This window comes from Rana temporaria, chromosome 9 (genome assembly GCF_905171775.1).
Source record: "Rana temporaria chromosome 9, aRanTem1.1, whole genome shotgun sequence".
Taxonomy (NCBI): Eukaryota; Metazoa; Chordata; class Amphibia; order Anura; family Ranidae; genus Rana; species Rana temporaria.
The window spans coordinates 52,001,146-52,023,963 of NC_053497.1; the positions used below are offsets into that span (position 1 = coordinate 52,001,146).

The window sequence follows — 22,818 nt, forward strand, 5'->3', positions numbered from 1 at the left end:
CGGCCGGATTCAGATACCTGAGCGTATCTTATCTCCGATACGTTACGCCGCTGTAACTTTGGGCGCAAGTTCCCAGTGTGCATTGCGCCAAAGTACGCCACAAGGACGTATTGGAATCGACGTGAACGCAAATGACGTCCAGCCCTATTCGCGAACGACTTACGCAAACAACGTAAAATTTTCAAAACTTGGCGCGGGAACGACGGCCATACTTAACATTAGCTACGCCTCATATAGCAGGGGTAACTATACGCCGAAAAAGGCCTAACGTAAACAACGTAAAAAATTGCGCCAGCCGAACGTACGTTTCTGAATCGCCGTATCTACCTAATTAGCATATTCCTTGCATAAACATACGGAAGCGCCACCTAGCGGCTAGCCTAAGATACGACGGTGTAAGAAACTTACACCTGTCGGATCTTAGGGATATCTATGCGTAACTGATTCTCTGAATCGGGCGCATAGATACGACGGCGTATCAGGAGATACGCCGTCGTATCTGGTCTCTGAATCTGGCCCATAGTGTGTATGCACACATGCCTTTGGAGGAAACCGGAGTAACCCACGCAGACACAGGGAGCGACAATGCAAGCTCCAGGCAGATTGGCGTCAGTGTTTGAATTCTAACCAATGACTCTCTTGCTGCCAAGTAATAGAGTTAACCACCACACCACCGTGTGCATAAAACCATTCTGACACAGAAGCCCTGGATAACAAGGGTGCAGCATTCAATGAAGCATCACAGACCTATATGAGGCCCTGGACCAGCTGGTCCCGCTAGCCTGATAACTTCAGGAGAGAGTCAGTGCTCCTTCACTGTCTGTGCAAAATGCTCACTCCGTGAGTTGTATACAGTGCTAGGTGTCAGGACTAGGGTTGTCCCGATACCACTTTTTTAGGACTGAGTACAAGTACCGAAACTTTTTTTTATGTACTCGCCGATACCGAATACCGATACTTTTTTTAAATGTGTCCCCAAATGCAGCCATGTCCCCCCACATATTGCAGACATGTCCCCCCACATATTACAGCCATGTCCTCAGGGCTGGCCCAAGACATTGTGCTGCCTGGGCCCAGGAATGAAGTGCTGCCCCCCCCCCCCCCTCTATATATATATATATATATATATATATATATATATATATATATATATATATATATATATATATACCAACCAAAAGGCCCCCACAATTATTTTATATCATGACAATTAAAACCAAAATTAAATTCATCAGTAGGTCAGATTTACATGCAACAGTGATGGTGGGGTTCAGACAGAGGCAGCGGTGGTGGTGAGGGGGGGGGGGGGGGGTTAGACACAGGCAGGGGTAGTAGGGAGGGGGTTTAGACACAGGCAGGGGTGGTATGGGGGTTAGACGTAGGGAGGGGGTAAGACACAGGCGGCAGGGGTGGTGGGGGGTTTAGACTCGGGAAGGGATGGTATGGGAGTTTAGACAGAGGCAGGGGTGGTAGGTAGGTTTAGACACAGGCAGGGGTGGTAGGGAGGGGGGGGTTAGACACAGGCAGGGGTGGTAGGGAGGGGGGGTTAGACACAGGCAGGGGTGGTAGGGAGGGGGGGGTTAGACACAGGCAGGGGTGGTAGGGAGGGGGGGTTAGACACAGGCAGGGGTGGTAGGGAGGGGGGGTTAGACACAGGCAGGGGGGGTAGGGAGGGGGGGTTAGACACAGGCAGGGGTGGTAGGGAGGGGGGTTAGACACAGGCAGGGGTGGTAGGGAGGGGGGGTTAGACACAGACAGGGGTGGTAGGGAGGGGGTTAGACAGAGGCAGGTGTGCTAGGGGGGGGTTAGACAGAGGCAGGTGTGCTAGGGGGGGGTTAGACAGAGGCAGGTGTGCTAGGGGGGGGTTAGACAGAGGCAGGTGTGCTAGGGGGGGGGTTAGACAGAGGCAGGTGTGCTAGGGGGGGGTTAGACAGAGGCAGGTGTGCTAGGGGGGGGGGTAGACAGAGGCAGGTGTGCTAGGGGGGGGGTTAGACAGAGGCAGGTGTGCTAGGGGGGGGGTTAGACAGAGGCAGGTGTGCTAGGGGGGGGGGGTTAGACAGAGGCAGGTGTGCTAGGGGGGGGGGGGTAGACAGAGGCAGGTGTGCTAGGGGGGGGGGTTAGACAGAGGCAGGTGTGCTAGGGGGGGGTTAGACAGAGGCAGGTGTGCTAGGGGGGGGGGGGGGGTTAGACAGAGGCAGGTGTGCTAGGGGGGGGGGGTTAGACAGAGGCAGGTGTGCTAGGGGGGGGGGTTAGACAGAGGCAGGGGCAGGTGTGCTAGGGGGGGGGGTTAGACAGAGGCAGGTGTGCTAGGGGGGGGGTTAGACAGAGGCAGGTGTGCTAGGGGGGGGGTTAGACAGAGGCAGGTGTGCTAGGGGGGGGTTAGACAGAGGCAGGTGTGCTAGGGGGGGGGGGGTTAGACAGAGGCAGGTGTGCTAGGGGGGGGGGTTAGACAGAGGCAGGTGTGCTAGGGGGGGGTTAGACAGAGGCAGGTGTGCTAGGGGGGGTTAGACAGAGGCAGGTGTGCTAGGGGGGGTTAGACAGAGGCAGGTGTGCTAGGGGGGGGGTTAGACAGAGGCAGGTGTGCTAGGGGGGGGGTTAGACAGAGGCAGGTGTGCTAGGGGGGGTTAGACAGAGGCAGGTGTGCTAGGGGGGGTTAGACAGAGGCAGGTGTGCTAGGGGGGGTTAGACAGAGGCAGGTGTGCTAGGGGGGGGTAGACAGAGGCAGGTGTGCTAGGGGGGGTTAGACAGAGGCAGGTGTGCTAGGGGGGGTTAGACAGAGGCAGGTGTGCTAGGGGGGGTTAGACAGAGGCAGGTGTGCTAGGGGGGGTTAGACAGAGGCAGGTGTGCTAGGGGGGGGTTAGACAGAGGCAGGTGTGCTAGGGGGGGTTAGACAGAGGCAGGTGTGCTAGGGGGGGTTAGACAGAGGCAGGTGTGCTAGGGGGGGTTAGACAGAGGCAGGGGGGTTAGGGAGGGGGTTAGACACAGGCATGGGTGGTAGGGAGGGGGTATGGGAGTTAGACACAGGCAGGGATGGTATGGGAGTTAAGACACAGGCAGGTGGAGATGGGATTAGTGGCGCTGGCACTTACTTTCTCTCAGTGTCAGCAGCCAGTGCGTATAGTGATCCATCTTTCATCATGGGATCTCCACTGATCAGAAAGCTCCTCCCCCTTCTCGCTGTTGGCAGTCAGCCTGAAAACTGACTTTCTCTTGTCAGCAGTAAAGGGGGGAGCCGCGGAGAGGATATGAGGAGGCGGCCAGCTGTGATCTGCTATTACATTTAATAGCAGCGGCGCCACGGCATCCACAGTGAAATGAGGGGGGGTGGGGCGGCCGTGCGGAGCGACCAATGGTCCCCCATGGTAGGGCCGGCCCTGCATGTCCTACATACCTGGATGATGCCGCGCGTGCGGGGAACATTACAGCTTTCGTTTGAATAGCTGTATCCCCGCCACGTATAGACACTCCCCCATGCGCGGGATTGGACAGATCATCCGCAAGAGGGAGTGTCTATACGCCGCGGGGATACAGCTATTCAAACGAAAGCTGTAATGTTCCCCGCATGCTGATTAACGGCGGCGGCTTTGCGGTTTGCGGCGACAGGTTTTTACGGCAACGGGTTTGCGGCGGGGGGGATAGTATTCTATTTCAGTATCGGGGGTATTTGGGGGAGTACGAGTACTCCCGCAAATACTCGGTATCGGTCCCGATACTGGTATCGGGACAACCCTAGTCAGGACTACTCCAAGATGGCCACTGAGCGTTCAGAATGCAGCCACAGGAAAATGGCTGACCGCAATGTAAGCTGCGCCATAGCGCGGCTACGACAAAATGGCCACCAATGGGAGTTTTCAATGTAATTGAAAAACCTCCCATAAAATGGCGCCAGCGCCGACTGAGACCCCCAAAGTAGTGGCCACAATAGGCCGCAAATCAGACCCAGCATGGTAAACATGGAACGGGCCAGTACTTTGGATCTTCCGTCAGTCAGATCCATACAAGCGGGGGTTCCTGCAATAGGGAGAGTGGTCACCTATACATTACACCCGGAGGGTCCACCACCGGAGAAGAAGCCCACCTTTTGAAAAGGCTCTCCTCAAAGAGGCACTGAACCGCCCGGCGGTGAGGGACTACAAAAGCCCTCAGCGGTTGTTCTCATTCCGCCTCTTAGAAATTATCAAAGAAGGGCACAGAAGGAAAAAACCTACACAGAGCGTCTGATTTGTGCGATTCAAAAAAGTCCGAGCCCTCGGCGGAAACCTAGCTGCATTATCCAGCTTAAGAGAGTCCCTTGCAGCAGTGAGAAGCGCACCCATAAATGCCTTATCCTGCTTTTTTTTTTTTTTACTACTCAGGTACCTGGTCCATGGCTCCATAACAGAGCATTCCCCAGGGGATAACGGGGAAAGGGGGCACTCTTTTACCGCCTGTCCGCAGTCCACCCCCAACCTGGCACAAACGTGTCCAGGACTAACAATAAAACCTCTGTGGGAATCCCAGGTGCCAACACCTGCTGCCACCACCAGCAGCATGTTGGGGGAAGGACCCAGATACTAACTCCAAATATTAATAATATTTACATATAGTGTGTATTATAATATGCACACCTGTCCTTACAAATAAACAAAAGCTCCTAGAGCCCTATTCAGGGCCTCTCACCCACTTGCTGCGCTGATCAGGGGTACCCAGAGCACTCACCTCAGGAGGAGACTGCCCAGCGCTGCCGTCCGCTCTCATCACACAGCGTGTGAGAGGAAAAGAAGCGTGAGGTAACTGTGCGGCATCTGCAGGGACCTGTGTGCCAAATGGCGGCAAAATGCCGCGTTTTAACAGGAAAGGCCTCCTAGGGCTTTTTAACAGTGAAAAAACCCTCACAGGAAAGCCCCATACAAAAAAGAAAAAACACAGGCCAGATAACAGTCCCTTCAGGAAGGCCCCCTGACAGCGGCAAGGGAAAAGGAGCAGGGAAGGGAGGAGAAGAGGACCCCTGAACCCCAGGAATGCCCAGCTGTACCAACCCACCGAAGCAGGAGGGACTGTACTTACCCGTCCGAGCGAGGACTTGCTGATGCATTCCTGACAGAACTACAACCGCAATGGAGGTAGCTGTCGGCCCGGTCCACTGTGAGTGAGACAACACCACAGCCCTGTCATATGTGGACCTCGGAGCAAAGCTCACCGGCCACCTCAGGAGTCATGAGGTATGGCGTGGCAGGCCAAGCCTCTTTGCAAAGGTGTTCCCACACTTGCTGGTCGGACTGAGTAGACTACAAGGATCTATATTATCCAGCCTGTCTCTCAGCCGACAGTTGAAAGAAGATTCTTCAAGAAAAAGTAAAATAAAATTTCTCCTCAGGGCGCTGGGCCCAAAGGGGAGCCATACGTCGTCCTCCTTGCTAGGCAGAACGAAACTGAGGCTGCATGCTGCAGTGAGGAGGGTTATGTCTGGAGGGACCGCCCCCTGGGCGGGGCTGTTCAACTCTGTTAATGTAACATGTATTTAATTATCTAACATGTTTCTGCCTAGTCCTCTCCTGTAAACAGGGAACATAACCCACTTGTCAAGATTTAAGGCGCTGTGTCCGTCCATGGACGATAAGAGAAAACACGATTTTTGCTCACAGTACTGAGCACAGGCGAGGAAGTGACGCGGAGCGCCGCAAACCCGGAAGTGGCAGATTAGGAGCCACTACATTGCAACAGGGCATTTCTGGTGAGTAAATCCCCCCCCCAAATGTTTCTTAAAACTATAAAAGGACTGTGATAAAGGTGAAAACGTCTGCGCTACTGTGAGTAAACAAATATTAATAAATGAGTGCTATACGTTAAAAACAGCAGTATCTAGTGGTGTTCACTGTACACAAATAAATAAATAGAATGAAAAGTGATGAGCGCTCAAAACCGTAGTTCAAACTACTATAGTGGGTATCCACATAAAGTGATAACATGTACAACACAATAGGTGATGTGAAGCGACACAAATTGACAAGTGAATCCTAAAAGGGAAATGGAAAAAACAAAACAATCAGGATTGGGATCACGCGAGACTGTCACAGACCAGGAAGACATCGGAGGAGACTTAAGACGGCGCTGCAAACGCCGCGTCTTGTTTATTTATATGCACATTTATTTTTTATCTATGTAAGAGTCCACCTTTTAGCCATTTAATAAAGATCATCCCATTTTTATGATACTTCACCATTGGAGGCATCCTTCTCTTCCTCCCCCATACACATGGTGCGCTGAGCACTTATTAGGTTCACTATTCCTTGGGACAAGTGTGACCACCTAATGCAAGAGGCAGACACATAAGAGAGGACCTGGAGAGAATTGAGCAGCACATCCCTGGAGACTCTTACGCCCATACTACATGCACTATTCAACAATAGTAAGGTGAGAGTTCTGGGAGACCGGGCACGGATTTCATTGTTTTATACAGATTTCCCCTTAACCAGAAATCCTAATGAAGATTTGGACACCAACTTGAACATTTACCTATTTAAAAGGACAGTTCATATATTTTGAAGGACGTTTTGTTTTGTTTTTTCCATTTCCCTTTTAGGATTCACTTGTCAATTTGTGTCACTTCACATCACCTATTGTGTTGTACATGTTATCACTTTGTGGATACCCACTATAGTAGTTTTAAGCGCTCATCACTTTTCATTATATATAAAAGGAGTGTGAATATGTAAAACAAATTTCAGGATGGAACTCCGCTTTAAAAGGTTCACTGTATTTTACATCCATTGAAATGCATATGGCTTTACAAGGTCCCCCCTGATTGTGTTCAGGCCATGTGGCAGCACAAACCTGAGTTCAGTACTTAAAGCGGAGTTCCGGCCACAATTTCACTTTTTAAATATAAATACCCCTGTAATACACAAGCTTAATGTATTCTAGTAAAGTTAGTCTGTAAACTAAGGTCCGTTTTGTTAGGTTGTTACAGCATCTATTATAAAATAGAAATTGACTGGGGCCATCTTAAGTGTGTGCATCATGAAGCCAGACTGTATGACTTCCTGGATTTCAGTCTTGCAAATCTCGCACATGCTCAGTGCTGCACAAGCAGTGTCAGATCAGGTTTCAGCATCACATTATTCTTTGAGACTGGGGAATGCACAGACTCCTGGAAAGTTACACCCACTACGTTCCCAGGAGTCTGTGCGGTGTAGGTTAGGAAGCATTAAGCACCTAGGTGCAGGAAGTGGGAAGATTAACTATTCTGCCTAGCAACAACACTTTGAAGGCATCTAAAAAAAAAAAAAAAAATTCGGAAAAAACGAATGACATATTTTTAAAACTACTGATGTAATGTTATATTTATGGGTGGAACTCCACTTTAACAACCAATATCACCTCAGCCCAGCTCATCTTTGCTTTTTCCAACTTGTTTCGGCATCTTCTTACTTCCTGCATCCTCCAGCTCTTTGGACTTGTAATAATGTGGAGCTACTTCAAGCAGCCATGGACTGTCAATCTCTATGATCTGTCAGTATAAACATAATTAACTTGTCATTAATTGTATGAGGAAAGAATAGATATTGCTGACCAACACAAGCCTATGTCACCAGCCTGCTTACTTTAGAGTGAATTCACATCATCTGTCCAATGAGCAGTGAGGCGATTGGTGCTTTCCTAAAGCTGTGTAACATGCATGTATAAATCTCATAAAGGGCTGAACAAAATGTCAAACCCTTTGGCAGCTAAAACAGTTCACATTTATATATTTCCACTATGTATCTTGTTTGGTTGGACTTCCACTTTAAATGGCATTTTAAATATGGCAGTAAAAGCACCCAAGCATGCTTTTACCTTTCTATAACTCCCCACACAGCAGGACTCAAACTTCGTAGCGCTGGGAGCTAACTAGGTTCTACTGTATTGCAGTAGTTAAACTAATGTCAGGAGCTTGCTACCCTGTTTCCCCAAAAATAAGCCCTACCACAAAAAATAAGACCTAGCGTTATTTTCTGAGATGGTTGCAATATAAGCCCTATCCCAAAAATAAGCCCTAGTTAAATTTGTTATAAAAACATGTTTGTAAAAAAATTATATAAATGTGCAGTATGTCTAATTTTTTTTTTATTTTTTTTCCGGCAAAACACCTTATTTACAGGCCAGCTGTGTGCTCACGTGACCTGCCAGAGCGCTTCTCTTCTCCCAGCTGATGTCAGAAGCCGCTCCCTCTTCAGTGCAGAAAATCTCCAGCGGGTCACGTGAGCACCCAGCTGCCCTGTAAATAAGGTATTTTCCATAATAAAGTTACATGAAATCTTTTTACAAAATGGTCTACATAATTTTACAATGACTTTAACCAAGGTTTGTTTTTGGGGTTACAGAATGTCATAATGCCGACTCCTGCACTGTGCTGCCTATCATGCTTTAAAGGACCAGGAGGATTTTTTTTTATCCACTTTAGGATCATCATGGTGACATGGCTGTATTTGAATAAATGTAGATTATTGTACATACTGTAAATAAGACATCTCCTGAAAATAAGCCCTAGTGTGTTTTTTTTGGACCAGTCTTATTTTCGGGGAAACAAGATAGAAGAGAGCAGATGGCTCCTTCATTATTCAGTCAGCTGGGGGGTGAGTTGGTGGCCAAGCTGTATTGCTTAATAGCAAGGGAGACAGCTGGGGTCGTAGACCTGGGTATGCAATGTGGCATTGGTACCCAACTGAATAAAGTACAAATCCTTTGGCAAGTAAAGCTCTATGACCCAAGGTGTAACAATCAGCAGGGGGGGCAAGTCCACCGAATGCAAGCCACTAGAGCAAATGAGCAAGCACTGCAAATGTCCCACAACTGGATGCAATGCATGCAGTTGAGGCATGTTTGTCGACAAAAATTGGGTTAAAAACACGGAGGTGAGAAGATGCCACACTGCTTCCTTACCACCTGTCAGTAGCCTCTGAAGTGTGATCCGAACGCATATCGGACTTCAGAAGATAAATGTCTAAATCTACCTTAAGGCCTCTTGCACACTGCTGCCTGAAGACACAACATTTTCAGGCATTTTGTTTACTGATCTAAATGCAGTCCATTCTTTTCAATGTGTCTGTACACACATGCATTGCATATTGATCACCAAAATTATATACACACACACAGAAATCTGAGTTGCCGGTCAGTATTTTTGTTTGTATACCCGCAACTACGCACAAAAACATGCAAATGCCACGCATCTTGCTTGTGTGTGCATACTTGCAAATACGTGAAAGTGATATACAGTCCATCCGTGCGTTTTTTTCTGCCAGGAATGTCCAATACTCATCACATCAGTACAGTGTGCAAGAGGCCTAAAATGTTTCTATACATATGCAAAAACGAGTCAAGCCCTGAAATCCTGTGACATGCACATTACATATGATATTACACAAGTACATTCTCAATGCTGACCTGTCTCATGTATTCCTTGGTGGTGAAGACAAGCTCATGGTATATAACACAGCGTGGCTGCTCCTCATGCAGACTGCTGTTTGGATGTATAAATACACCTTGCTGCTGCTTCACTGTCTTGTACCCACTGCGGCTGAGCCTGGCCGTGTGGTAGAAATAGCCAGCTGTGATAGCCTGACAGAAAACAGAGGATAATAGCAAGGTGAGTAATAAACACATTTCTGCCATTGCAGAGCATGATATGCTAAAACAGAAAATCTTATGGTGGAACAGCACAATCCCAATGATGCTGGACCTGGAATTAGTCAACGCAGGGGCCCATGCAAAAACCAGTACTGGCAGAAGTCATTAGCACTCCATGCATGCGCTCATGAATTTTATTGTAATGTCACATAGGTCAAAGCAGCCAATGTTTTGGGGTCTTGCAGGGTCTCCATCCTCAGGGTAACAGATAAAATAACACACTCAAAATGGAAAGTACTAACCATGGTCCTCCACCCATAATGACACTATAATCCCACCAAAACAGTGCAGTAATGCAAAAGCTATAGTGGCATATACTGTACAATAACAAGTCCTTACATTTACAAATACCGTATTTATCGGCGTATACCGCGCACTTTTTTGCCCTGAAAATCAGGGCAAAATCGTGGGTGCGCGGTATACGCCGATACCCACGCCGAGTTTGAATACTGCGCCGACATATACCGAGCGCAGTACACTCGTGTATTGTCGGGCAGTCTCGGCTCCTCTCGCGCTGACGTACAGGAAGTCAGCGCGGGAGTAGCCGAGCCTGCCCGACAATACACGAGTGTACTGCACTCTGTATATGTCGGCGCAGTATTCAAACTCGGCGCGGGAAACGAGCGGCGAGGACGCCGCCGGACCCGACGAAGAGGACACCCGAAGCCACAGACGGACGCCGGACCCGACGATGGACGCCGCGCAAGACACCAAAACTGTAAGTACAAAAAAACTGTTTCCCACAGGAATTCGGGGCAACTTTAGGGGTGCGCGCTATACCCCAATAAATACGGTACTAGTTCTATTTGTATGGTTTGAATGATGCAGGTTGGATAATGTCTAGCCGACTTTACCTTACGGATAGGTACATTGTCCCCTTCACATGATTTCAGCTCAATTTCTATCCTTCCCATGAGTCCCTCCAGCTGCTCTCTGACATCTCGGGCTCGGCGGAGGGAGCGAGCCTGGATAAAGTTCTCATAGCACCACTGCAGAGAGTGTCCAGTCTCCACCCACTGAATAAAACAAGACGAATGGGAATAAGCAACAGACAGAGGAAATTAACTACTTCCCTACCAGGCTAATTCTGACATACAAGTAAAAGTATGTTTTTTGCTAGAAAATTACTTGCATTTATAGTGTATGTATATATATATATATATATTATATACATACACACTATATTTATATATAATATATTACACACACACACACACACACACAATAGTTTTATTGAGTAGATAAGCGATAAAAAAATAAAAAAAACATGTTACACTCACAAGAGGAATGTGAAGTTGAGCATTTGTTTAGGTCAGGGATATGCAATTAGCGGACCTCCAGCTGTTGCAAAACTACAAGTCCCATCATTCCTCTGCCTCTGGGTGTCATGCGTGTGGCTGTCAGTCTTGCTATGCCTCATGGGACTTGTAGTTCTGCAACAGCTGGAGGTCCGCTAATTGCATATCCCTGGTTTAGGTAATCCAGGCCAGCATACAGAGTGAGATCATCTGGACCAGGGATCCTCAAACTACGGCCCTCCAGCTGTTCTGGAACTACACATCCCATGAGGCATTGTAAAACTCTGACATTCACAGACATGACTAGGCATGATGGGAATTGTAGTTCCTGAACAGCTGGAGGGCCATAGTTTGAAGACCCATGATCTGGACAGTAGGAGAGCAGAGGCTGAGAGAATCCAGCATGCAACGGCTTCTTTGGAATGACTGGTGTGGCTACTAGGATGAGGTTACTGAGACAAGTCCTGCAGTAAATCTGTGTGCGGTTACCTCCTTGTACAGCATTTCTTACTGCTGGTTTTCTGCAAAGCCATGATTGTCGCCTCATCCTAGTAGCCAGTCATTGAAAAGAAGCCGTTGCATGCTGAATTCCACTTCTCAGCCTCTGTTCTCCTACCGTCCAGATGATCTCACTCTGTATGCTGGCCTGGATTCTCTACAGAATCGCTTGACTTCACATTACTCTTGTAACTAACTTTTTTTTATCTCTTATCTACTCAATAAAACTGTATTGCACAAGGAGCCCCAGGTGATCTGTTTTTCATTTATGTCTTCACTGTTTAGTGTTGCACTGGCAGATGGAGCTGCATGGTCCTGTGCTGGATTTAACCCCTTACCTGGCTGATTTTAGTTTGCAATATAGACTCTAAACTTGGGGTCATCTAAAGACTATAATGCTTTTCCTAGAATTTTTTTTCTTTTGTATTCCCCTCTCTATAGTGCAGACTTTGCCACCAGTTGCAGAGCTCACTGGCTCTACGATCAGATGGAGAGGAACCCTCCTTCCCCCACCTGCAACTCAAATCACTTCTGCTTAAAAGGAAAATAGTGCCTTCAAATTTAGCTGCAGGCTTTATCCCGCTATAACTACCCTAACCCAAGGATGTCCAGATAGACAGAGACACCACCAGTTCACAACTCTGACCACAGTAGCCTCAGTGGTCACCAAGTGGCTCATAGACTAACAAACCCCAAGTGACCAGACAGAAACTACCTCTTGTAATCACCTCTTGCGATCAGGGACACAACACTCTGAGCTGGATCACTTTGGTCTGCTATAAATATAAGTAAGCTGTACTGTCAGTAATACAGGTTAGCATTACGGTACCTTGTCTTGGTTGTTTAAAATAACATTATGAGAGAAGTATGATGGCAGCCATTGCTGGTCTCCTAAAAATTCTTCTGGCTGTGACTGACATAGATACGGAAAATACCCAGAACATGCATGCTATAAATAAGTGTCAATTTCTCATGTCTATAACTATTCCACGTCAGTGATGCAGACAGTACTAAAGTCTATGCATGAACATGAAACCCAGGCAACAAACAATAGGCAGACACCATGGTTCTCTTATGACAGTTTTTTTTTGTTTTTTAAGCTTTTTAGGAAAAAAATAAAATAAAAGTTGACTTATTTTGCCTTATCAAACATTTTTATACAGCAAGTTACAAGAGGCCAATATCTCTATATCTGATATAACACTGATGGGGGCAGGGGTGGCTTACAGAGAATGTTTATAGCGAATCACAGGGTTTGAGAGGCCACTGCAACACTGCTAGGAGGCAGAGAAAAAAAAATACTCCAAGGTTAAGCTAGAAGGAGCAGAGCCCCCCTTTTTTTTTTGTATTTAAAGCGGTGGTTCACCCTCCATAACAACATTTTAGCATAAAATTAGGCATAGTAGCGCGAGCTTCAGTATGCCTGTATTTATTTTTTTTAGCCCCGTACTCACTGTGTAATCGTATATTGAAGATTCCGACTCCCCGCGGGGAATGGGCGTTCCTATCCAGAGGGAAGGTGATTGACGGCCGGCTCTGGCACGTCACGCTCCCCGAAGACAGCCGGAGTAGGTCTCGGCTCTTCACGGCGCTATACGGCGCCTGCGCACAGACTATGCGCAGGCGCCGTGAAGAGCCAAGTCCTATTTTGGCTATTTCCGGAGAAGCGTGACGTGCCGGCCGTCAATCACCTTCCCTCTGGATAGGAACGCCCATTCCCCGCGGGGAGTCGGAATCTTCAATATACGATTGCACAGCGAGTACGGGGCTAAAAAAATAAATACAGGCATACTGTAGCTCGCGCTACTGTGCCTAATTTTATGCTAGAGGAAAAAAAAAAAATTTTTTTCTTTTTTATAGGGTGAACCCCCGCTTTAAAGCCCTTACCACTGAAGATACTAAGTTAAGGGTGCTAAAAACACCAAGCTGACACTCAACTCTTGCTTCCTGTGTGAAGGACTGAATAGCCCAGAAGGGGAAAGCATGGACATCTGCTTTTGCTTAGTGTTGTACCACAGAGGTCTGCTGTGTCCTAAAACATATAAGAAAGCCAACATACTGTATGACTAGTTGCTATGAGCCGTACCTCCCTGGCTTTATTTGAACATGTACATTCAGCACACATACCTGGGTGTACACATTGAGCAGCACCAAGTGGTCTCCCCCGGGAACAGTGAAGTTGACACGAGCTGTATCTGCATGGACTAATTTATCTTTTGGTCTATAGAAAATTGCGTTGTTCACAGACAACATAGCAGCAATGTTGAGTATTTGTTCTGAACAGCCATACCTTGATAATGAAGAAAAATAAAAAAACACACATGTAATCATTGCTTACTTTCATGGGTTTGTTTCTCTATTATTCACAGTTGGATCTCTTATTTTAACCCCCTCCTGCCCAGCCTATGGTAATATGATGGCCACGTGGCAGCCCTGTTATCCTGGGAGGACTTCCTATAATGTCCTCCCACGATCAAGCCGCACTCCAGCGCAATCTGTCACCCGCTGTGTCCACTGGACACAACCGATGATAGATCGCTGTACCGGCCCAGTGCCATGTGATCGCTGTGGCCAACAACAAATCACATGACAATTGCAAACAATAAAATACTTTGATTCATGCCTTTCATTGTGTACTATTATCATGAGCTCTGTGATTGGTCACAATTATCACAGAAAATGGTACAGAAAAAGCTAATGACAGCCCATCTGTACTATGCGACTAGCTGTGGCCAAACACAATAGTAAACACTGATTAGATTTTTTCATTCAGGAAAAAATGGTTGCTTATAACTGTGAAATTCAGTTATAAGCAATCAGTGTGTAAAAAAAAAAAAAAAAACCCTGATCGCCTTCCCAGTAGTACAGTGTATCGTAACACTGTATTGCTCTGGTTACTGTATTAAAAACCAAGTAATAACATATATATTTTTTAAATTACATTTATTTTACACAAAGTGTGACAAGTCAGTATCCCTGATGACCGTCACACCAGTTATATAACGATGCTGTACTGCACAGGTGACAGCATGTCATTAATTACTTAAAGCGGTAGTTCACCCACAATCCCATGATTTTACCATCGAGACAGGCATTGTAGCGCGAGCTACAGTATGCCTGTCCCGATTTTTTTAACCCCGTACTCACCTTGTAGTCGTCCATCGTAGATTTCGGCTCCCGCGGGGAATGGGCGTGCCTATGGAGAGGGAGGATGATTGACGGCCGGCCCTGGCACGTCACTCTCCCCGAAGACAGCCGGAGTAGGTCTCGGCTCTTCACGGCGCCTGCGCACAGGCTATGCGCACGCGTCGTGAAGACCAAGCCTATTTCGGCTATTTCCGGAGAAGCGTGACGCGCCAGAGCCGGCCGTCAATCATCCTCCGTCTCCAGAGGCACGCCCATTCCCCGGTATCTTCGATGGACGACTACAAGGTGAGTATGGGGGGAAAAAATTCGGGACAGGCATACTGTAGCTCGCGCTACAATGCCTGATTTTAAGGTAAAAAAAAAAAAAAAAAAAAATTTTCCCGTCGATAGGGTGAACCCCCGCTTTAAGGATCGCCTAACGCCGATATACGTCGGCAGAATGGCACAGCTGGGCACAGGCACGTACCTGTACGTTGCCTTTAAGAAGCCCAGCCGTGGGTCGCGAGCGCAGCAGCGCGCTCGCGACCCAGTCCAAAGCTCCGCACCCGCGGGACCCAATTGCCGCTGGTGTCCTGTGATCGGGTCGAGCAGGAGTGTCAGGACGCCCACTAACACACAGCTCCTTTCTCTATCTGCAAAATAGAGCGTGTCCTGACACGCCTGCTCGCCCCCTCAAGAGGCTTTCTCCACACCAGGGTGAAAGCCTTGCCATACTGTGTGGAGTTACAGACAGAAGAACAGGAAGTGAGGATTTCTCAGAAGAAATAAGGACATTTAAAAGCAAAATTGAAGGATGAGGTAAGTGAAGGACTGTACTAAGGTAAATTAAGCTATTTAGGGAAAACTTTTTTTTTTTACCTTTACAACCCCTTTAACCTGCATAATGGTCCGGGTCTTAAGTGGTTAAAAAAATAAAAGTGCCCAGAATTTAAGTGGTTCGAAGCAATTATGTGACTGCTGGAGCTCCATCTACATATGCGTACAAGTCTGCGGTGACTGAAAGTGGAACATTTTCTCCTTGCGCTTGTGTGATTGGATGGGTGGAGCACCACAATCATGTGATTACTTTTTAAACAAGAAATCTAAAAAATGTACAAAGCATTTTGTGAAACAAACCCAAAACAGAGTTACTGTGGACATGGGAAGGATCACATGAACAACTTTAAAACTACCAGAAAAAAAAAAAAAAAAGTATTTCCAAGCCTTATTATTCATTAATGGACCTGCCTCGATTTTAATTTTATCATGTACTATATTTATTTTAAGCATGTGCACATGGGTTTAATGGCACCTTAAAGTGAAACTTTAGACTAAAAGCATTAAAATGGGTGGACAGTCAGGATTTTTAATGCAGAAGAGACGTGCTTTGTCTCGTCTGTATTAAAGCTTCTTACCCGTCTGTCCACCCCTGTAGAGCGAGCCACGCATGTGAAACTCGTACAAATTTGGCAATGTCGAACCTGACTGAACTCCTATGCATACATCATCCCTGCCCGCTGATCAAGACCCGGAGGCCATGCGCCTGAAAAATGTCAGGGGTCGGGAGAGGAGCTCGAGGATGGCACATCGCTAGAGCCGAGGAGAGTTTTGTTCCACTTTAAGGCTCCATGCACACTGAAGCTGATAAAAGCTATAAAAAAAAACGCCAGTAGCTTTGCAGGGAGACTTTCAAAGTTTTTTTGCGTTTTTGCAATAGCTTTAATCAGCGTTTTTCAGTGTAGCTTTTATTTATTTGCCTTTTTTTTTTTTTTTTTTTAATGGATTAAAAAACGTTGACACCGGCGTTTTTCCCCGCCAAAAAACTGCACTTTGAACGCAAATTTCGGGCGTTCAGAAAAAAGCCAATAAACTCCAAAGCTCTTTAACAGTAAAAAAAAAAAAAACAGGTGTGCATGGGCACATAAGCTAACAGAGTTCAGTTTATGGGCTTTAAAAAAAAAAAAAAAAAGCCAAAACGCCAATAAACTGCAGTTTATCAGCTTCAGTGTGCATGGAGCCTAAAGCAGTATTTTATTACCATATACGGTTAGACAGCAAATTTGTGGCAGACAAGTAAATAAGCCCTCAAAAAACTGCATTCATTAATTTCCTTGTCATTGTACGAATTTAGTTTTGTTCTGAAAATGCAGATTATTACCTTTTAATCAATTTCTACCTGCAGATCGTGCCTACAAAGTATCTCAACTGCCTTCTCTATGTGCCCGCTTGTAAAAATGTGTATACGAAGACGTGCAGGCATACGCAGGAGAAAGAAAAGGTTGGATATTTTGGTACATCACTTTGTGCTCCGCTGTAGGAGCGTGCAGGTGACAACGCTGGCGGATTTGTCACCATGTTACAGATGTGGCTGAGGCACAAAGTAATTGATAACAATAAAATAAAACAAACGATGAGAACGAATGCCAGTACAGCAATTAATACAAGCCAAGGTAGGATGCGTCCGTTTTAAATATTTGGGTGCTGCAAAAAAACAGCCAACAAAACAAATGACTTACTTCTCAGAAGCTAGAATCATCTTGGATAACATGGGATCCACTGGGAGCTCAGCCATCCTTCTTCCCAGCTGCAAGTATAAAGAAGAGAGAACATAAGCAGATCTTCATGAAATCAAAGGGTTTGTATATAAAGGGTGTCAGAAAGGGAAAAGAAAATCTCTATAGGATGATAGCCGAAGTGTACATGCACAACAGGCCTTGGTTAACACGGTTGTGAAGTTTAGCAGCAATCAGCGGTCACTGTAAAACACATTTGTAATATTTTCAGGGTTTTCTTTCTTTTACAATCACACCTGACATAAGCAGGATAACCAAACATTACAAAATTAACTAAAACCCTCTGGCTAAGCACCATTAACAGGTTGCTTACATGAGAGTAATGCTGCGTACACACGACCGTTTTTCATGACGAAAAAAATGAATTTTTTTAGATTAGTCGTGAAAATCAGTCGCGTGTATGCTCCATAGCAGTTTTCTCGACAAGAAAACTGCCCGCAAAAAAATATCTATTTTTTCTCGTCGTTTTTTCCATCGTTCTTTTTCTCGTTGCGATAACCGCTCGTGTGTATGCTTTTCCAAGGGGAAAAACGTGCATGCTCAGAAATTAGCAAAAGGATGGTGCCATTCGAATGGAACTTCCCCTTTATAGTGCCGTCATACATGTTGTACGTCACCGTGCTTTGCTTGAGCGTTTTTTTTTTTTCATTAAAGTGTGTGTGCAAGGCAGGCTTGAGAGGAATCACGTAGAGAAAAACAGTTAGAGAAAAACATCGTTTTTTGCATGACAGGAAAAACGGTCGTGTGTACGCGGCATAGGAATACAAAATAGAGAAAATGCCAACAACTATGAGGCGAGGAATCTGATTTCTGTTAGAAAACTATGCTTTAGTGATTGTCTGAGCAAAAATAAAATCTCCTATTGCAGGAAGTGCTTGACTTTTTGAATTTGAAAATGAAGACTTCTATGAAAAGTAGTAAGCCAATCACACAGGCAAGAAATAAGACTTATGAGGGAATTCTATACACCAGTAATGTACAGATTATCTCCATGAAATTAAAAAGGTTACATTAAAGAGACCATTCATTTCAACAATTTTCCAAAAAAATAGGATCTTTTCGTCATACTTACCTGTAAAAGCCTTTTCTTTGAATACATCACGGGACACAGAGTTAGGCCATTATTCATCACCAACTGGGTTATATGCCATCTCTAGGTGAATGGACACTGATAAACAAAGTCTTAGACAGTAAGTCCCCCCCTATATAACCCCTCCCATACAGGAAGTACTTTAATTTTGCAGCAAGAACTGAATCATTAAAAGAGGGGAGGGACCATGATGTATTCAAAAAAAATGATTTTACAGGCAAGTATGATGGGGAAAAAAAATCCAAATTTTCTTTATCATACATCACGGGACACAGAGTTAGGTCATTATTCATTATCTACTGAGACATCCCAGGGCAATAGCCTTGAGGGAGGAGACACACCCTGACAAACAAAAATAGTCATCAGACTTAAAAACTGCAGCCTGTAGTACACTAGAGCCAAAAGCCGTATCTTCGGCTGCTCCAACATCTATCGGATAACATTTTGACAATGTATGCACTGAAGACCTGGTAGCAGCATCTGAGCCACAGATACCTTCTGGGACTTTCACCCTTTAGAGGGAAGCCTTATGTTTCAGACCACAGGCCTAAATGACCAACCGACAGACCCAATTGGCAATGGAAGCTGCCAGCCCCTTCTTGGGTACTTCTGTAAAACAAAAAAGGAGTCCTCGGATCTCCAAAGATCTAGACAAATAAACTCTGACTGCCCAGACGACGTCCAGGGAATGCAGTAATCTCTCTTCTGCCAAACGAGGCCGAGAGAAAAAAGAAAGCAAAACAACGTCCTGATTTAAATGAAAGGCCGACACCACCTTTGGCAAGAAGGATGGAATAGGACGCAACACTACCTTGTTGTGGTGAAGAATTTGACACCCCTGATCTAGGGCATGGGTGTCAAACACAAGGCCCACGGGCCGAAACCGGCCCTCCAGGCCATTTTATGTGGCCCTCGCACCTCTCCTGCAGCTGCAGGAGAGCTACAGCCCTCCTCTGGTCCTCCTTCAGACCCTTACCTTCTGCTTTCAAGCAATGAATCCAGCTTCTTCCCAGCAGCAGCATAGAGAAAGGGGGGTGCATTGTGATGTAAGGGAGAGTGGGGGACTCAACTTCTGATGGTGGGATGGCTCTTGACATCTAATGTAAAGGGGAGGGGGATGTAAGGGGAGGGGGATGCGCTGGACATCTAATCTTACAGATACAACCGGCCCTTTTGAGGGCAATCATAATGCTGATGCGGCCCACAATGAAATTGAGTTTGAAACCCCTGATCTAGGGCATCCACACAAAAATGCAGAACAGAGGCAATTTTTGTAATTGTTCTGTAACAGCATGATTCTAATATACAGGGTCAAGTTGGCTGTTCATGGTTTTAGTAAGGTTAGCTGAAGTTTGACAAACACAAATTGCAGCATAAGCTGGTTGCAGGGCTGGGCCTGCCAGGTTAAAGAAAGCTTTGAGAAGTGTCTAACATTTTCTATCTGCAAAAAACTCTGGACAGGAAGAACATCCTCAATAGGTACAGTGAGATGTTTAGGATAGAGAGAGCAACCACTAAAATAGCTCTCTTCTTCGCAAACTCTTTTTACACCTGCGATTTTGAATTGACATGATGGAGCTTGGTCACTGTTACAGCTACAAGTAAGGGTATTCCCCAGTAAGATATTCACAGAGAAGTGTGTGGGAGATGGAGCGTAAGCATGTCTGGAAGGAGTATGCAGCAACACAACTGCAGGCAAACATTCACATATGCAATTGAAATAGACATATGGGTGCCAGCCAAATAATTTGTAATGCTGTTCAGCCAGTCTTTGTATCAAAAGCACAGTGCAGCTGGGACACTTCTCTCTCTCTCCCCCCGTCCCCCCCCACCCCGCGCTGGACAGGTGAGTGATTATAAAAGTCAGCAGCTGCACTATTTTGTAGCTGCTGACTTTTAAATGGGTGGAACTCCGCTTTAAAGACTCACCCCCAAACTGCTAATTGTACAATAAAAGAGTTGCAGCACATAGATAGGTTTACAATGACAGCACTGAGCAAAGCATAAGAGCCCTGACTGGCCGAGAATCCAGACTCTCCTTTTCCAAGCAGGAAGCCAATAGAAAAACTTACTTGGGCACAGAAATTTTTATGAATACATAACATGACAATTTTTTTGTCTGCCAGGAATTTAGATATACGTGTTGATTGACTTATCGTCAGTCGCTATGGGCAACACAAAATTTAGTGCATCAATGATTTTTTTCCTATACATAAAACCCATAAATCGTTTTCATTCTAACCTTAGTGAGCTCGCCCAGGTGGTTAAGGGCCCCCAAGGCATACAGCTGCTCCAGAGCCAGAACCAAAGTCTCATGAGGAGGAGGATCCATGAAGTCAAAGTGGATAAGATCATTGATACCTAGAGATGATACAGAATGATATTCAGCTGCAAGAGATCAAATCAAAGGAAAGGCTACACACACAGTTGAGAGACCAGAGGCATACATCTGGAGGCACATGTTACAACCTGTCCAATCTAAACAGGCCACGTATGCTATAATCTCCTTGTACAAACTAAGAACTGTGGGGAATTGGAGGGATGGCGACACTGGTAAGAAAGATATTAGAATAGGTTACTTTATGTTTCTAATTATCTGTCAAACATTAACCATCACTTTTCACCTTTATAGCGTCATTATACCTTTTCCACATGACACTAGAACGTTACCACTCCTAAGCTCAGCTCACCTAAGCTCTTCAGCAACAACACCACATTCCCCAGGTTAGTCCTCTGAATTTCTGGCACTGTTGTATCTTCCATCTCATGTTTGTATGCCCAGGCTGTATACAGCCGGAAACATTTCCCTGCAGCTACTCGACCAGCTCTGCCTGCTCTCTGATTGGCGGAAGCCTGTAAAAGAAAGACCATACTTCTTTGTTTGGATTGAAGAACAAAAATTAAGTTAACATTATGGGCAAATCACAAATTTCCTATATGATGCAGTCTGTCAATAGAGGTAAATGCAGTAGTTTTTCCAAGTCACCCTTAGAACATGGGGCTTGATTTACTAAAGCTGAAGAGTGCAAAATCTGGTTTGGTTTAATCAGTTTCCATTTTTTTTTTTTTTTTTAATCAATGCTTAATTGAACAATGGAAAGCTATATACTGCTCTGGTGTAGATACTCAAAAGAGATCACACAGGTACCGACCCCGGCACACCACTGTGTAAGACCAAAGAGAAGGTGAAAAAGTAGGCGTATGACTATAGTTAATGCGCTTCACAAAGAAAACTGATTATTATGCAATCTGTAAAACACGTTAACTGTATGTCAAGTTCCCCGTGCCATTTGTCCCATCTTGGAGGAATAAAGGACATTTATTGAATGGTATCAGCAGTGTGGCCACTTTTTAACTTTCTCTTTGATCTAAATTGAACTTAGAAGTTGATTGGCTACCATGCACAGCTGCACCAGATTTTTTCACTTGCCAGTTTTAGTAAATCAACCCCATAAGCTTATTACTGGTTGCTCCCGTCAGTAGATCCATTTTTTCCACTTCTGTAACAGGCCAGGCTGTCCAGTTGACAGTCATATGGATTCCTCCTGCTGTAACTGCTTGAAATAAAATGCTTGCTGCTGTAACTGCTGGAGTTAGGGATTAATTTGTTAGTCTGTTTTATAGAGTTCCTTTAAAACTATATGTCCTGGCATTGTCACAGAGGAAAAGGATCCTATATTCATGTATGGTGGGCATGTGATCGGGTTCGCCCTTTCTGGGACAAGATCTTTGGCATTTACAATGACATGTACAATGTCTTTCTGGTGCCCTTTCCTTCTATGGCTCTTTTGTCAATCTTACCAGGCTCCAATAAATCCCACAAGAAAAACCTACTCAGATTCTTTTTATCAGCAGCCCGCCATGTGATATCGCAACATTGGAAAACCGAAACCACCCCATCACAAGCTGCATAGATATCATTAACAACACTATGCTCATGGAGGAGATGCAAGCTAAGATAGGGGATACGTGGGATAAACACAAGCAATTATGGCTCCTATGGCTTCACCACTCATCCTCGGACCTCCTTGAGGAATGGGTCCTATGGTATACAATATAGGAAGAAACCTCCATAGAGGTGGTATAGACACCCCTGTAAGGCTTAATATATGGGATTTCAAGAAGTATCTAGAAATATCTTGCTGAGCCCCCCAGTTCTTCCCCCTTTTTTCTTTCCAGATCTCACTCCCAAACCCTCTGGCATCGGAAAGTCAGTTTATATGTTATAAACTCTAGGCAGTGCTCCCCAGAAAACAGGCACTGTATCGGGGGGTTTTGGGATGCTGAGGTCGGTTTTAAGCATTTGTGCATGTATGTTCTATACGTTGGGAGGTATGCAAGAACCGCCCCCCCCCCCCTTTTTTTCTTCATTCTGTAGCCCGCTCCCTTTATTCATGTTATTGTTTATTTGTTACAATTAATAAAAAATAAATTCAACCTTAAAACTATATGTCCATCTACAACTATGCTGAACAAAATAGAGTTGTCACCCTATTAGAGGAAGTAACAAAATAAGGGATAATCTTCAGGTAGAATCAACAGGTAATAAAAATGTTACAAGGGTAAACCCAAAAACATTAATGCT

At 45.5% G+C, this 22,818-nt stretch overlaps 1 protein-coding gene across 2 annotated transcripts in view; it reads right to left on the reverse strand.

Moving 5' to 3' along the window:
- DHX16 (DEAH-box helicase 16) overlaps positions 1 to 22,818 on the reverse strand; it is a 65,517-nt gene that overhangs the window by 8,776 nt on the left and 33,923 nt on the right. The window contains exons 15-22 of one of the 2 annotated variants that reach the window (XM_040323448.1): positions 20,924 to 21,086; positions 20,476 to 20,594; positions 17,087 to 17,154; positions 13,572 to 13,734; positions 10,503 to 10,664; positions 9,406 to 9,579; positions 7,342 to 7,489; positions 6,814 to 6,825 (exon numbers count right to left, since the gene is read on the reverse strand). In XM_040323448.1, the coding sequence (XP_040179382.1) occupies positions 7,361 to 7,489; positions 9,406 to 9,579; positions 10,503 to 10,664; positions 13,572 to 13,734; positions 17,087 to 17,154; positions 20,476 to 20,594; positions 20,924 to 21,086 (978 nt within the window). In that variant the 3' untranslated portion in view covers positions 6,814 to 6,825; positions 7,342 to 7,360. The remainder of the gene's footprint in view (positions 1 to 6,813; positions 6,826 to 7,341; positions 7,490 to 9,405; positions 9,580 to 10,502; positions 10,665 to 13,571; positions 13,735 to 17,086; positions 17,155 to 20,475; positions 20,595 to 20,923; positions 21,087 to 22,818) is intronic. The other variant, XM_040323449.1, reaches the window with a different exon arrangement.